This window comes from Colletotrichum phormii (assembly GCF_030913505.1).
Source record: "Colletotrichum phormii strain CBS 102054 chromosome Unknown BDP81scaffold_10, whole genome shotgun sequence".
Classification (NCBI taxonomy): domain Eukaryota; kingdom Fungi; phylum Ascomycota; class Sordariomycetes; order Glomerellales; family Glomerellaceae; genus Colletotrichum; species Colletotrichum phormii.
Window position 1 is genome coordinate 397,499 of NW_026851452.1, and position 12,700 is coordinate 410,198.

At 53.7% G+C, this 12,700-nt stretch overlaps 5 protein-coding genes across 5 annotated transcripts; 3 read left to right on the plus strand and 2 right to left on the minus strand.

Annotated features, from left to right (window-relative positions):
- Window positions 1-186: 186 nt before the first annotated feature.
- On the plus strand, window positions 187-1,678 carry BDP81DRAFT_449539 (pH-response regulator protein palC; the record flags this gene model as incomplete). Its single annotated transcript, XM_060592422.1, has 2 exons — window positions 187-1,359; window positions 1,418-1,678. The coding sequence occupies 2 exons, from the start codon at window positions 187-189 to the stop codon at window positions 1,676-1,678; spliced, it is 1,434 nt and encodes a 477-aa protein (XP_060445131.1).
- Window positions 1,679-2,239: 561 nt separating this feature from the next.
- BDP81DRAFT_449540 (aldehyde dehydrogenase) lies at window positions 2,240-4,273 on the plus strand (the record flags this gene model as incomplete). The annotated part of the gene is made up of 3 exons (XM_060592423.1): window positions 2,240-2,343; window positions 2,551-4,126; window positions 4,214-4,273. 3 exons carry the CDS (start codon window positions 2,240-2,242, stop codon window positions 4,271-4,273), a joined length of 1,740 nt encoding a protein of 579 aa, XP_060445132.1.
- A 2,031-nt stretch (window positions 4,274-6,304) lies between these two features.
- Window positions 6,305-8,263, minus strand: BDP81DRAFT_406393 (endoplasmic reticulum vesicle transporter-domain-containing protein). The gene is made up of 4 exons (XM_060588976.1): window positions 7,752-8,263; window positions 7,504-7,684; window positions 6,683-7,445; window positions 6,305-6,628 (listed from the first exon to the last, which is right to left on the minus strand). Exons 1-4 carry the CDS (start codon window positions 7,942-7,944, stop codon window positions 6,455-6,457), a joined length of 1,311 nt encoding a protein of 436 aa, XP_060445133.1. The 5' UTR covers window positions 7,945-8,263; the 3' UTR covers window positions 6,305-6,454.
- A 238-nt stretch (window positions 8,264-8,501) lies between these two features.
- Window positions 8,502-9,945, plus strand: BDP81DRAFT_24093 (RNA recognition domain-containing protein). The gene is made up of 4 exons (XM_060582857.1): window positions 8,502-8,758; window positions 8,815-8,940; window positions 9,001-9,116; window positions 9,169-9,945. Exons 1-4 carry the CDS (start codon window positions 8,710-8,712, stop codon window positions 9,814-9,816), a joined length of 939 nt encoding a protein of 312 aa, XP_060445134.1. The 5' UTR covers window positions 8,502-8,709; the 3' UTR covers window positions 9,817-9,945.
- On the minus strand, window positions 9,946-10,735 carry BDP81DRAFT_24090 (uncharacterized protein). The gene has a single exon (XM_060582856.1). It carries the CDS (start codon window positions 10,578-10,580, stop codon window positions 10,074-10,076), a length of 507 nt encoding a protein of 168 aa, XP_060445135.1. The 5' UTR covers window positions 10,581-10,735; the 3' UTR covers window positions 9,946-10,073.
- Window positions 10,736-12,700: the final 1,965 nt, after the last annotated feature.

A 12,700-nucleotide genomic window follows, 5' to 3' on the forward strand; every position in this document is an offset into this window, starting at 1 on the left:
CTAAGGTCCGTTAGCCTCAATTGACTTATTTAGGTAATCCGGGACAACTAACGTCACAGCGAGGTACAATTCCTCTGGCAGCTTTTCATGTTAGTGAGTGGATGATCACTGAATCTCATACACATTCTTATCATAACTTGCTCTTTTTTTGCTCCTTTACCGGCTGGTGATCGACTCCTCCCCAACATGCCTTTCCCCTTCATTCTTCCGACAACTTCGGCCTTCTCATTCTCATCCAGTTTCAGTAGCGACACTCACCCCTCATTGCCCCTCAGTTCCAGCACATATCGCGGGGTTGTGAGAGATGCTCTCAAGAAACACAAGAGACTACCCCCGTCATCGCAATCATCCCACGTTTCGACGGTCATTGGAGCTCTCAATGGCTATATCCCCTACATTCTCGCCATCGATGCTGGACTAAACCCGACATCTCAGTCTGGCGACTGGATCAACCTAAACACCAAGGCGCCGCCGTCCATCGAATGGCGGCCAACGCTTTCCGAGAATGCGGTGCCTGGTAGGGAGCGATCAAGGGTAAAGGTGCAGTCTATGGATCATGAGATTGCCTTCGCTCTTTCATCTCTAGCAAACTCATACACTCTGGTAGCTCGAGCAGCCCTTCACCCGCTATACGTCACAACACAAGCCACGTTGGACAATCAACAGCGCACAGCGTCCATCCAAACAGCGACCAAATATCTCTTAGATGCCGCGTCAATATATGACTACATAGCTTCCCGGGCCGAAAGAACTCAGATCCCGCCACCCTGCAGCGATGTATCACCCTCGACTCTTCGAGCTATGTCGTCCTTGGCTCTCGCTGAGGCGACACTCTTGGCGGTTCTCAAGGACGACCCTTACCCTGCCATCGTCGCCCAATACCGCAATAAGAACGACCGCGAGTGGATGTTCAAAGCCCCCGAGATTCCAAAAGTTCGTGCCCATCTATTTGCGCGACTCTGTCTCGCTGCCGCGGAGCACGCCGCCCAAGCCTCCTCTCTTTGCCAAGCTGCGGGGCGGGGTTCCAGTAAGATCAACGAAGGGTTGCTCCGTTATCTCGAGGACCTACGAAGAACGTGCCGCGCAAAGGCATGTCGTTTCTTTGGCATAGATTCAGAGATTAGCGGCCAAGTTGGCACGGCCATCGCATGGCTGCAGGCCGGGCTCCAAGAACTGGGCGTTGAGTCCAAACATTCAGCCAAAGGTACTGGCTTCAGCCGGTTCAAAAAGGAGTGGAGCGAGAAACGCGAGGATCGCAAGGTCGAAAAGGAGACCACGTGGGGTGCGGATGGCGGAAAGGGCGAGGAGACGAGAGTGATCGAGCTACTTGAAGGGAAGTGGCATAGGCTCAATGACACGGTAAGCCACGTTACGTCCAAGGTTGATAAAGACTGGGAGGCTCACAATTCATGCAAAGATGAACGTCCAGATCGTGCCTCCGATTGGGCCCTTGCTGGCTCAGATGCCATCTGGCCGTGAGATACACACCCTCAAGCCGTATCAGCCGCCAGTGTTGGATCGCAGCATCTTGGAAGCCATGCGCGCACCGCCTGAGAGGAGTGACGATTACGGAGAGGCCCTGAGCTCGGATGACGAAGGCAAAGGCGTCTCTGGGCCACCTGGAGTATATCCTGAATCCAGACCGGATTACAGGAGCGCAAGCACGTCCTATTACTAGACGTCGTAGCAAACATCTGTTCTCTTGTTTGAGAAAGTGTTAGAAAAGAATGCTGCCGGTGGGACACACACTCTTCAAAGTTTTCACTAAATACTACGCTTCTCTGGCTCATGTGGCTCGTTTCCGTCAACCCCGAATTATTAACTCCCGCTAGTACTCAGTTCGTGAGCGCACAGCTCTGCTCCTATCATCCGAATCTTGTCATTTTTTCCCTCAACGGTTTTCCCCTCAAGTTCCTCAGAACCGCATTACTTGTCAACCGCGTCTCTACTCGAGCTCAGATGAACTCCGTCCTTCTCTTCATCATGAGTCCGAGCAAACATATCCAAATACGACCCTGTGACTTGCCACTTGCCATGGATGGATTGAAAGCTGCAAATCCGGGGCGGCCCGCTCGTCTCGGTCTCGGACAAGAAAGGAAGAAGGGGAAGGGGGGGAAAGGAAAGCCGCAAGCACGGAGCTTGGGCCGCTTACTCGAAGCCAGGGGTATGTTATTATGGGAGACTTTGCAACAACACCGACATGAAGCTTCAGATGACGCCTAGTGGCAGAGCTTAAAACATGAGTGTTCCCGGTGTGTTCCCGGCCTCGCGGATCTCATTCGACCTCGGATCCCTTCCCCCGAAGTCTACCACTATGCAACAGTCGGGCACCGATGCCACGCCGTGAGGAGAGGGGGAGAAATTCTCCGCCGTCTCCCGAATCACCCAGGACCTGGACGGGCGCCTCGTCAGCTTTGCTAATATTACCAGCAGCCCGGTAGGTGTTGCGTTCCCCTTCCTTGGGTCCCAAGTCTACCCGGTTTTCTCGACACCATATCGCGTTTGTGTATGTGTATGCGTTGCCAAATCCACTCATCCCTCATCTCCTAGGGCGTCCGATGTGGAGGCATTCAGTTGCCCAGCCCGGTCGGGAAGACTACTCCTCCCATCGACGAAGGGTCTCATTCTCACCAACAATGATCAGCGCGGTAACATCCCCCGTCGCGAGCACCATCACGACAGCCAGCACCTCGTGTTCCCGCTCCCGTTCAGGCTGACAGACGTGGACCTGCTCCGCCGCGACTGCCACATCCACGGCGAATGGGTCTCCTCCCTCGGTAACAAGCGCTTCGCGGTCCTCGACCCGGGCTCCGGTCGCGTGTGGGCGACGTGTCCAGACAGCGCCAGAGACGACGTCAATCCCGCAGTCAAATCCGCCTACGTCGCCTTCCAGGGCTTCTCCAAGCACACCCCCGCCCACGAGCGCGCTCGCCTCCTCACCTCCTGGCACCATCTCATCCTCGCTAGCCGCCTCGACCTGGCCATCATCCTCGTCCACGAGACGGGGAAGCCGTTGACCGAGGCACTCGCCGAAGTAGATTACGGCGCTGGTCTCGTCCGCTGGTTCGCCGGCGAAGCAGACCGATTGGAGCCGCCGCCTCCGCCGCCACCAACAACTCCACAATTACCGTCGCCGGTCGCATCCCGCGTCTCCTCCCCCACATCCGACGACGACGACGACGGCGCCGTCCCCGCTTCGACACCCGCAACCGGTGCGCTCCTCAAGCAGCCCATCGGCGTCATCCTCGCTCTGGTGCCATGGAGCTTCCCCCTCGCCCTCACCCTCCGCAAAGCCGCAGCAGCCTTAGCAGCCGGCTGCACCGTCATCGTCAAACCGTCCTCCGAAACCCCGCTCACGGCTCTCGCCCTCGCCTGCCTCGCCGACCGCGCGGGCTTCCCCGCCGGCGCCCTCAACGTCCTGACGACGAGCCTGGAGAACACGCCGGTGGTGTCCGAGGCGCTGTGCATGCACCCGCTCGTCAAGGCGGTAAGCTTCACGGGCAGCGCGCGCGTCGGGAAGCGGGTCGCCGCCTCGTGCACGCGGAACCTGAAGCGTCTGTCGCTCGACCTGGGCGGCAACTGCCCGGCCGTCGTGTTCGACGACGCGGACCTCGGGCAGGTGGCCAAGGACCTCGCGGCGCTGAAGTGGCGGCACGCGGGGCAGGCCTGCGTCGCGCCGAACCGGTGTTACGTGCAGTGGCGGGTCTATGATGTATTTTCCACGCTGCTGGTGGCGGAGGCGTCGAAGCTCAAGGTCGGGCATGGGATGGTTAAGAATACGACGCTGGGTCCGTTGACGACGATTCGCGGGCTGTACAAGGCCGAGGCGCTATGCAAAGATGCGACGGAAAAGGGGGCCGTCAAGCTTCTCGGCACGGGCAGAAGAGAGCCTGGTGACGGGTACTTCATGGCGCCGACTGTGTTGGGTAGTATGACGGACTCAATGTTGATGTGTCGCGAGGAAGTCTTTGCCCCCGTGCTGGGCCTCTACGTATTCGACACGGAAGACGAGGTTGTGATGAGGGCAAACGACACACCCGTCGGCTTGGCTGGCTACGTCTTTACGAAGAATTCCGATCGTTTGTGGAGGATGTTTGATCGGCTGGATGCCGCAGTTCTGGGAATGGTAAGTTGCCGAGCGCGCTCTGTTGCTCATCCGGCGAGATTTTGTCTCTCGCCATCGAATGATGCAAGTGACTAATGATGTTTACAGAACACGGTCTGCTTGGTGACGGAAACTCCCATACCGGCTTCGAATAATGGGAACGGATAAACACCGGCACAAGCTACAGCCTTGGATGAGTTTCTCGTTACAAAAAGCGCTGCAATGTCTCCCTCGTAGCTTTCATCGGAAACCAGTGTACGATAATATGTTCGTTTCCACTTGTTGCCTTGTCTTGCTTGTCACTCAGATTAGAGCTACTGGATGTAGTCGTGGAGTTGAGGTGTTGGACACAGATGATTTCGTGAAAGAATGGAGCTATCTACATCAGAGCTTATTGCGTGGTATAAACCAGTACGCGGCTTGGGTATCAAAATGACGACTTAACATGCTGCAACTGCTTCATCTCTCTCGTGTTCTCCAAATTTTCAGACATAGCAATCCAAGGTATCGTCTGGTGTCCTCAATTGCGAGCCAGCGTGTTGTGACTATCGTCGTCTTACAATTGAACCGGAAGAGCTTGAAACGATACAGAATTCGCACAGAACTTGAGCAAGGGCGGAATCTGAGCTGGACGAGCCGTGCTTGGTACAGTGAGGCTTGACCCGAAAACGAACACTTATGGGTTGGCCGGCATGATATTTTTTTCACCCACCTGTGTACGTCACAAAACTTGACATGCTCATCGCATTCTAGCTGTGCACTGTCGGGTCGCCATGTGTGTTCATGATGATTCGAGAAAGGGATGCCATCGTACGGTGGTCGTTGAATAGCCATAGAACCAGTACTTAGGTCACGGTTATGAGACAATATTTGCTGACCTGACTTGTTGAACTAGGCTGTGAGAAGACAGTCTCTACCCCCTTTGAAATTTCAACTACCATTCCTGCTACGATTATTTAACTTGCTATCTCCATTACTAATATCTTAGAGTACGCTGAAAGAAGAATGAATGTATTAAGGATGAAACAAAATTGGGAATGTCAGTAATAATTTTAGTAGTCAGAATATCAATTTGAACTGCATGGAATCTAAGGCTTTTTAAAGCTTACAAGGCAAAAGAGAGACTAAAATATGAAAAGACATGTATTAAATAGCGTTAGAAGAGTAATGATTTTGCTTTCGTGGTATAAAGATAGTCCAGATGCTTTCTCAATGCAAAGATGGGACTACTTCGGAATGGATGAACGATCGTGCCTAGATGGTTTACATCAAAGGGATAGTCGGTGATTCACGTAAATAACTCCTTCCGTTGGGGTCATTCGACCTCCAGTATACTCTCATCCGAGCCACGAATACACGAGACTGAATACACACCGGGAAGCCCATATAGGCCCCCTCAAGTCCAATTCCGTCACCAACGGCAGCAGGCGCCACACAGGCTTGTGAGGTCAGGTCAAACTGCCGTTTGGCGGGATGGTCAAGGGCGAGTCTTCTCGGCGGCAGGCTCGTCTTCGCCAGGTTCGAGGTTCGATTCCCAGCATGAGCACCAAGAGATGTAGCCCCCACTCGCCACCGGGAAGGAGGGAGGGGAGGGTGAACTCTTTTTACTTCTCCGGCCTTTTAACCCCGTTTGGTGCTCCTTATCCTTTTTCTTTTTCTAGATGGATTGTTCTAACAGGCAGTGAGTGATATCTCTGTCTCAGCGTCTCTTGTGAAATACTTCCTCGTCTTTGCCTTTGGCGCACACAGTTGAGGCATAGATGCCCGTCGACAGGCCAGACTTTGAGCTCTAACGGCCCAGACATTGGATCGTAAGTATGACACCTCTAATAGCCCATGATGTAGACCCAGGGACAGCAGGACGGAGAAACGCACGCATTTTCTGGGTGGTTTAATGTCACGGAATCTTCAACATTCCCACATGACAAAACTCGGTTCACCAAATGCGAACAGGTCTGATTGACAGACGGTGAATTCAAGTATGCTTGATTCCGTGCAGATCCATGTAACAGGCCCAAAGCTACGGACATACATGGTTTTGTAGAAACAGCGTTCAATACGAGCCAACATCACAACCTCCTTTAAATGGGTTAGGATTGTCCGAGGAACCCTTCTTATACCAGAAAGGCTGCGTTGACTAGTAGAAGATACACATATAAATAAACATGGCACGTGAAGGGAGACTCGGGGATGCATGAACGCCAAAGGCACATTTGATATTTATGTATTGATTGAAACGATGAAGCCCTCTTTACCAAGCCACCCAAACTCCACTTTTGATGCACAGCGTACGAGATAATTCCACCACATATTGACTACTTACAACCCCAGGTCTTCTATCCCTCTAATCTACATATCCTTGGAGCGCATCTTCTTGAGACGCAGTCCACCCTCGAAGACACCACGGTCAACGGCGGCGGCAACAGTGAGAGTGCCGCCAATGATGGCACAAAGGCCGGTCAAGAAACCGGTGAAGGTCTTGGCGCGCTCTTCGCGGTTGATAACCTTCATGGGAGAGATATCCTGGACGAACCATGTGAGTGATGGTAGTTGAAGATAGGGGTAGGAGGAACTTACGTAGGAGAAGAAGACTCCCGGGATACCACCGCGAGAATGAAGACGCTCCTTGTGTCCCTCAGCAGAGTCATCGCCGCCAGCCAAGCTGCGCTTGTGGCTCGTGACGGAGTACTGGTGAGTCTCGACGCTGCCATCGCTTCCCTGGCCAAGAAGACCGAGGCCAGAGTTCTCCTCCTCGGGGCTGGAGCCCTTCTGCCAGTTGAGAGCGAGGTATGAGGTAGGTACGATCTTGACAAAGTACATAAAGTTGTAGTTGGGGTCGTTGGTCTCCTGGTGAGTGTTATCGAGAGGGTTGCCGTGGTGGTTCGTCCACGCAGCGGCGCGCTTGCCCATCTTCTTGGCGACGGTGTCGGGCAGCTGAGGACCGAAGCGCAGGGAGTGAACGGTGTGGGTGAAGTCGTGCTGGGCGTCGGAGGGGGTGTCCCAGTAGTTCTTGAGGTCGTGGACGTGCATGTTTCCGTTGCTGAAGCTGCGACCAGGGGCAAGGTGGAAGTTTCCGACGACCTTGTTGACGCGCAGGTTACCCTCGATGCGGCAGCCCTCCTGGCGCTGCTCCTCCAATCGCTCGGCGTAGTGCTCGCGCGTGCACTGCTCAACGTTCTCGCCCTTACCGAAAGCCCACGAAGCCTGTGCGTACGCCTCTCTTACTTCCTCGCAGGTGTTGCAGCATCCAGCCTTTTGCGCGTTCGCCGGTGACGGGGCGCCATAACAGGGGCCGCAGTAGTTGGGGTCCAGGTGCCCAGCAGCCTCGTCGCGTGAGTGACTGACGGAAGGTGTTAAAAAAAGCTTCACGGCAGAAGGCAACGTTTGTAGCAACTTACAGATCCAGGGCCTTGATGTCAATGACACCACCACCCTCCTTCTGGGGACGAAGGCGAACCTTGTTAATACCGTGCTGAACGCCGTGCTGTTGCTCGCCAGACACATCCATGACGTCCAGGGTGAGGAGTTCGCAGGGCATCTTGGGGAAAGTCATGTTGAGATGGATCTCCATGCGCTCGCCTGTTACCGAGTACACATTAGCTCCCACTGCCCGTACAGACCAAGAGAGACTGCCAGGGCTTCATACCTCTTCCCTTGTCCACGATCAACTCGGGGTGGATCTCTATCCTCCGGTAGTCAACCCATTCTCCCCAGGCCAGCCAGAAGACCACGATCAGCGACACGATGGTGACAATTCCACCAGAGGTTGTGCGGATGCGTGCTTCGTCGACCGTCTTTGTGAAGGCGTCGAGCCTTGTAAATCTCGATTTTGCCGGCATGGTGAATTCGGGATGAGGAGTGTGGTATCAAGTGCTATCGATCTCTGTCACGAGTTTGCGGTAGCCTCGTAGGCGTTGTGGGAAGAATCAACGGGGGTAAGCCAAAAGTCGTACTTTCGCAACAATGCGCCAAGCAGGAAAACGCTAAAAGGAGTGGCGGAGAGGTAAAGGGTGATATCAGGAAGTGAGAGACCCCGCCTGAACCATGAGAAGAGAAGGGTCGACGCGAGGAAGTCGAGTTGGAAAGCAAGGTAGGAGGATTGGATCTCACAGAGCCTTGAGAGTTGCGCAAATCCAAAGTAAAGTAGAGGCCACCTTCACTCGTTTTCTGGCCACGCAGCCCGTCCACGGTTCCAGCTCTCAATTGCGCTAAAGGTGCATCTTGTCAGGGGTCTCGCACGGGGCGGGTGGGTCCGGGTCCCTGGGTAATTGTCGGCCGTTGGCCAATGGAAGATGCCGTCAGGCCACTAGAAGCAATCCAGAATCAGATGGCTCGTGCTTAAGCTGCGCGGTTCCCGTCCCCACCGTAAAATCCCAGCCTGGCAGTCAAGTCTGGAGACAACCTCAAGCAAACCATCAACCTTGCGACGCCCTACGACCAAATCACATTGATACCCACGACATCCTAATTCGAGGAACTCATACCGAAGCAAGACGAGACTACACCTTTTCCCCACGAACGCAACACCCACCATCCCTTTGACCGCCTTGGCCAACGTGTACTGAGCGAGTCTTGCATTCCGACCATCGAGCCTTCTTACCGCGATGTCGAAACCTCCTTCCAGAGTTGTCTTTGTAGGCAACATTCCCTATGGTAGAAACCAACCACCCATAACCATAAGAATCTACGCATCTAATCAATTGCTCCAGGCCTTTCCGAGGAGCAGATCAGCGACATCTTCAGCAGCGCCGGCAAGGTCCTCAACTTCCGTCTAGTCTACGACCGCGAAACAGGACGGCCCAAGGGTTTCGGTTTCGCAGAATATCCCGACAATGGTAATTCTCAGGAAAAACTTCTGTCTTTTAACTATGGACTTGACTGATCATGCGGTGCAGATTCCGCAGCATCGGCTGTCCGCAACCTCAACGACTATGAGATTATGGGAAGGAAACTTAGAGTCGACTTTTCCAACGAAGGCGGCAGTGACGACAACAATGACAGCCACGGACACGTACGTCTAGAGATGCAGACCTGTTTTTGAAGTCGGAATCTGACAATTGAAGCAGGGCCGAGATGGCGGCAACCCCTCCCATGCCTCGAACGGATACAACCCTGTCGCGCCGCCGATGCAGTCGAGTACGCTGCCTCCTCTCCCAGCCGGCAAGGAGCTTCCCCCGAACGTCACAGCAACCGACGCCATCTCGCGCACTCTCAACACCCTCCCTCCTTCTCAGCTCCTCGATATCCTCACACAGATGAAGGCACTGGCCTCTACAGATCCCGCTAGGGCGACCGAACTTCTCCAACAGGCACCGCAGCTGGCATACGCCGTCTTTCAGGCCCTCCTACTCATGGGCCTGGTGTCCCCCGAGGCGATCCACTCCGTCATCGAGCCCGGCGGCGCACCCGTCGCGCCCCCAGCGCAGGCCGCGCCGATCGGCTACCCACCGCAGCCCACCCCTGGCTTCCCTCCGGTTCCCGTGATGGGAGCTAACAACACCCCGCCGGTTGCCGGCACGCCGTACGCGCCTCCCCCGCAGCAAGCTCCGTATGGCGCACCCCCGCCGGTCGCCGCACCCCTGGGCCAAGATCCCGACGCGCTCATGCGGCAGGTTATGGAACTGCCGATGGAGACGATTAACATGCTCCCCGAGGCAGAGAGACAGCAGATCCTGGCGCTCCGTGCAAGCTTTGGTGGACAGAGGCGATGAGCATGCTACACTTACCCTGCGCATGCGCAAGCTATGGTGTCCAACATACGAGCTTGACGTTGACTAGCACAACTTCGGAGTACTATTTTTGGGCGGACACATCACTCTGGCCGGTGATAACGACTTGGGATTAGGAAGACGTGGGTTTCCACGTTTACAGCTCCCGCGGCTCAATTAACCGAAGCGGAACCTTGCGGATGGTGTTGCTTCGTGGGCAAAGAGGCTCATACGAAGCTATTCTTAGAGGAAAGCTACCCTCAGAGGGGCCAGGTGAGGGGCTCAACGGGGCCGTTGTCAATGGGGCCTTTACCAGATAATTGCCCCTCCAACAACCACTCTACCCTATTTACCGGCATCACCACAAACAACATTGACCGATTACCTGGACATCTGAGCCTCGGTAGGCCTAAGAGACTACGGGCGTGTGGGGAGGTCGGAAGGTGGCGTTGAACAATGGATGGCGTATTTTTCGCAGCTGCGCCTCCCGGCCAGGAAAACGGGGGGCCGATACGCAGCAAAATGGCGGGGCCGATACTTTTTTTGTGTTTTCTAGCAACCCAAGTTTTTTCTTCTTCTTCTAGAGTGCGAACGAGGCAGATCACGAGGACAAAAAGAGGTCGGTCTAAATATACCACACGTAGCACTCCAAAACGGAGCTGAAGAAACTTTATTTCCTTTCTGTTGTTTGTGGTTGGGAGGCAAAGTTGACGACAACGACGAGACCACCTGGCCAACAATGGCTGCCAACTTTTGCTGCGGCTCATGGAAAATGCGACGTTAAGGGTTACCTACCTACCTACCTTAGGGTAGAGTAGGACAATTATAGACCATTTTGCCACGAGCTTCAGCTCTGTAGAACAAATTGCCATTTTTTTTTCTAAACATCTTTTTTTGTAAACGGTCGCAAATCGTCATGCCCACCCGTCTAAAACGGCGTCTGGCTTAATATTGTTTACAAAGAAGTAAGATGTAAAATTAATAAAAAAAACAGAGAAGAAGAAAAAAACCTGGACGGAAAGCTTTTTGCAGTGCAGTGCAGTGCAAGGTGATGTATCTGATACTGGACGAGCAACTCTAAAAATGGGCAAAGATAGGATGCCTTATAGGGCGATTGGAGAACTTTGAGGTTTCAAGATGCCTGCAGAGTAATGTACAGAACAGGTTTTCTACTGATAGGACAGGGTGAATACCTCAAGATAAGTATCCATCCGTATGGGGCATAAACACTTTTTGCTTTACGTAGAATGCTGGGGAACTACACACACACACACACACACACACACACCGCGGCGGACAGAAAAGTTGGCGAGGCCGATCCGGCGGGATCAAGAAAGAAGTGCATTGAGTTTTGTCTTCCTCACCTTATGCATCACGTTACATGTCGGGGACCAACAATAGCGACATCTTCAACCACGCAGTACTCAAGTTCTTATTCGCCGCCGCCGCCACTTATATGCTGCACTCAAGAAGGGTGATATCATGTTTTCTGTGGCAGTTATCACTATGCGCGCCACAGTGACCAGACACACCAGACAAAGAGGAACTTCATGCCGCCAAGGATTTGGGGGGGGATCGGAAAGAGTAAACCGGGGTCCATCCTGTCAAAATGTGTGGCTTGGTGTACTTTGGCCGAAGTGGTGGGAGTTGGCAGATGCAGAGCAAAAAAGATGGGACGAGATGGCACTGAACGAACTTAGACGGGGATTGCAGTGAAGTTCTAGACTTCCGTTTACGATTTGGAAGAGCTTCATCGCTAGCCATTGGATCGCCACTTCAACACCACCCGCCGCATCGCGGTCGTGTTCGATGCGTACGGCTACACGAGCCACGCGATCAATTGATCCTCGTATAATTTTTTTTAATTAAAAAAAAAAAGGTGTTCAATAAATGTGGTACTCTGTGGGTGGCCCCATTCGTGCATCTGAGTCGGGCGCGAAACAAGCCACTTGTCTCACAGAAGCTAGAAGCCCATCGGGAGGGTAACGTCGTTCCTGAATCTTTTGCACTTTGCATGCAGGGGATTGTGGAGGAGGACGGAGAAGAAGGAAAAAAAAATATTGGGGGAAGGGGGGAGTTTTTTTTTTTTTTCTGTCAGAGAATGTTCAATGGGCAGAACATCCGAGTCCGCAGTGATTGCACCGCAGGAGCTGTGTCCCAGATATGCATTCGTACCACAGTGTTGCGTGGGAAGAGGGGGAGAACGGCCCTTCAAAAAAGGAATGATTCTTTTACTCACATGGTGGAAGCTGCAAGTTGGGGGAGTCTTCACGTCCCATCATTGGCCGCAACCACATGAACGGTTAAAATGGGTTCATCTGAGAGCCCCCCCAAGTGCAACGAATGAACGAACAGCAGAGGCACCGACAGGAGGGATGATGGCCGTAGGCTGAAACGACCTGACAGGTTGATATACACGGTATTGTACGGATACTGTACGTCGGAGGGGGTTGCTAAATGTTGTCAGTGACGTTGGGTTGTGAAGGAGGAGAACGGATAGGGCCGCATTGGAGATGGGAGCTGTTACTACTCCAGAGACCGCGGCTGGCAACGAAGGGACCGCGCATCATTGCGTATCCTTCGTATCTTTTGCAAAGGCCGCCGTCAATTGAAGTGTGCTGGGTAATTGGTGCATCGTCACGGGCGCGCTGTGTGTTTGTCGACGCGGCCTCCGGGATCGACGTGGGAGTGAGCCGCCGTGTAATTTCCCCAGCCGAAAGAAGGTTGAGTTTTGTAAATTTCCCGTCCTTGAATTGGCAGTCCATGCAGGTCATATGTTGGCAGAGAAATTTTCGACTACTCGACGTCTCGCCGTCTTGGGCAGTCTTCCTTCTTCAATCTTGCCGGGGAAACAAAAAGAAGGGTCCCGGACCATGCTCCATAGGTA

Excerpts from the sequence above, each read along its gene's own strand:
- BDP81DRAFT_24090 (XM_060582856.1), bottom strand. The coding sequence starts at position 10,580 with ATGAGCCGCAGCAAAAGTTGGCAGCCATTGTTGGCCAGGTGGTCTCGT.
- BDP81DRAFT_24093 (XM_060582857.1), top strand. The coding sequence starts at position 8,710 with ATGTCGAAACCTCCTTCCAGAGTTGTCTTTGTAGGCAACATTCCCTAT. Across the intron at positions 8,759-8,814 it reads TGTAGGCAACATTCCCTATG|GCCTTTCCGAGGAGCAGATC; the intron begins GTAGAAACCAAC and ends CAATTGCTCCAG. Across the intron at positions 8,941-9,000 it reads CGCAGAATATCCCGACAATG|ATTCCGCAGCATCGGCTGTC; the intron begins GTAATTCTCAGG and ends CATGCGGTGCAG.
- BDP81DRAFT_406393 (XM_060588976.1), bottom strand. The coding sequence starts at position 7,944 with ATGCCGGCAAAATCGAGATTTACAAGGCTCGACGCCTTCACAAAGACG. Across the intron at positions 7,446-7,503 it reads GACATCAAGGCCCTGGATCT|TCACTCACGCGACGAGGCTG; the intron begins GTAAGTTGCTAC and ends ACCTTCCGTCAG. Across the intron at positions 6,629-6,682 it reads CGGGAGTCTTCTTCTCCTAC|GATATCTCTCCCATGAAGGT; the intron begins GTAAGTTCCTCC and ends TGGTTCGTCCAG.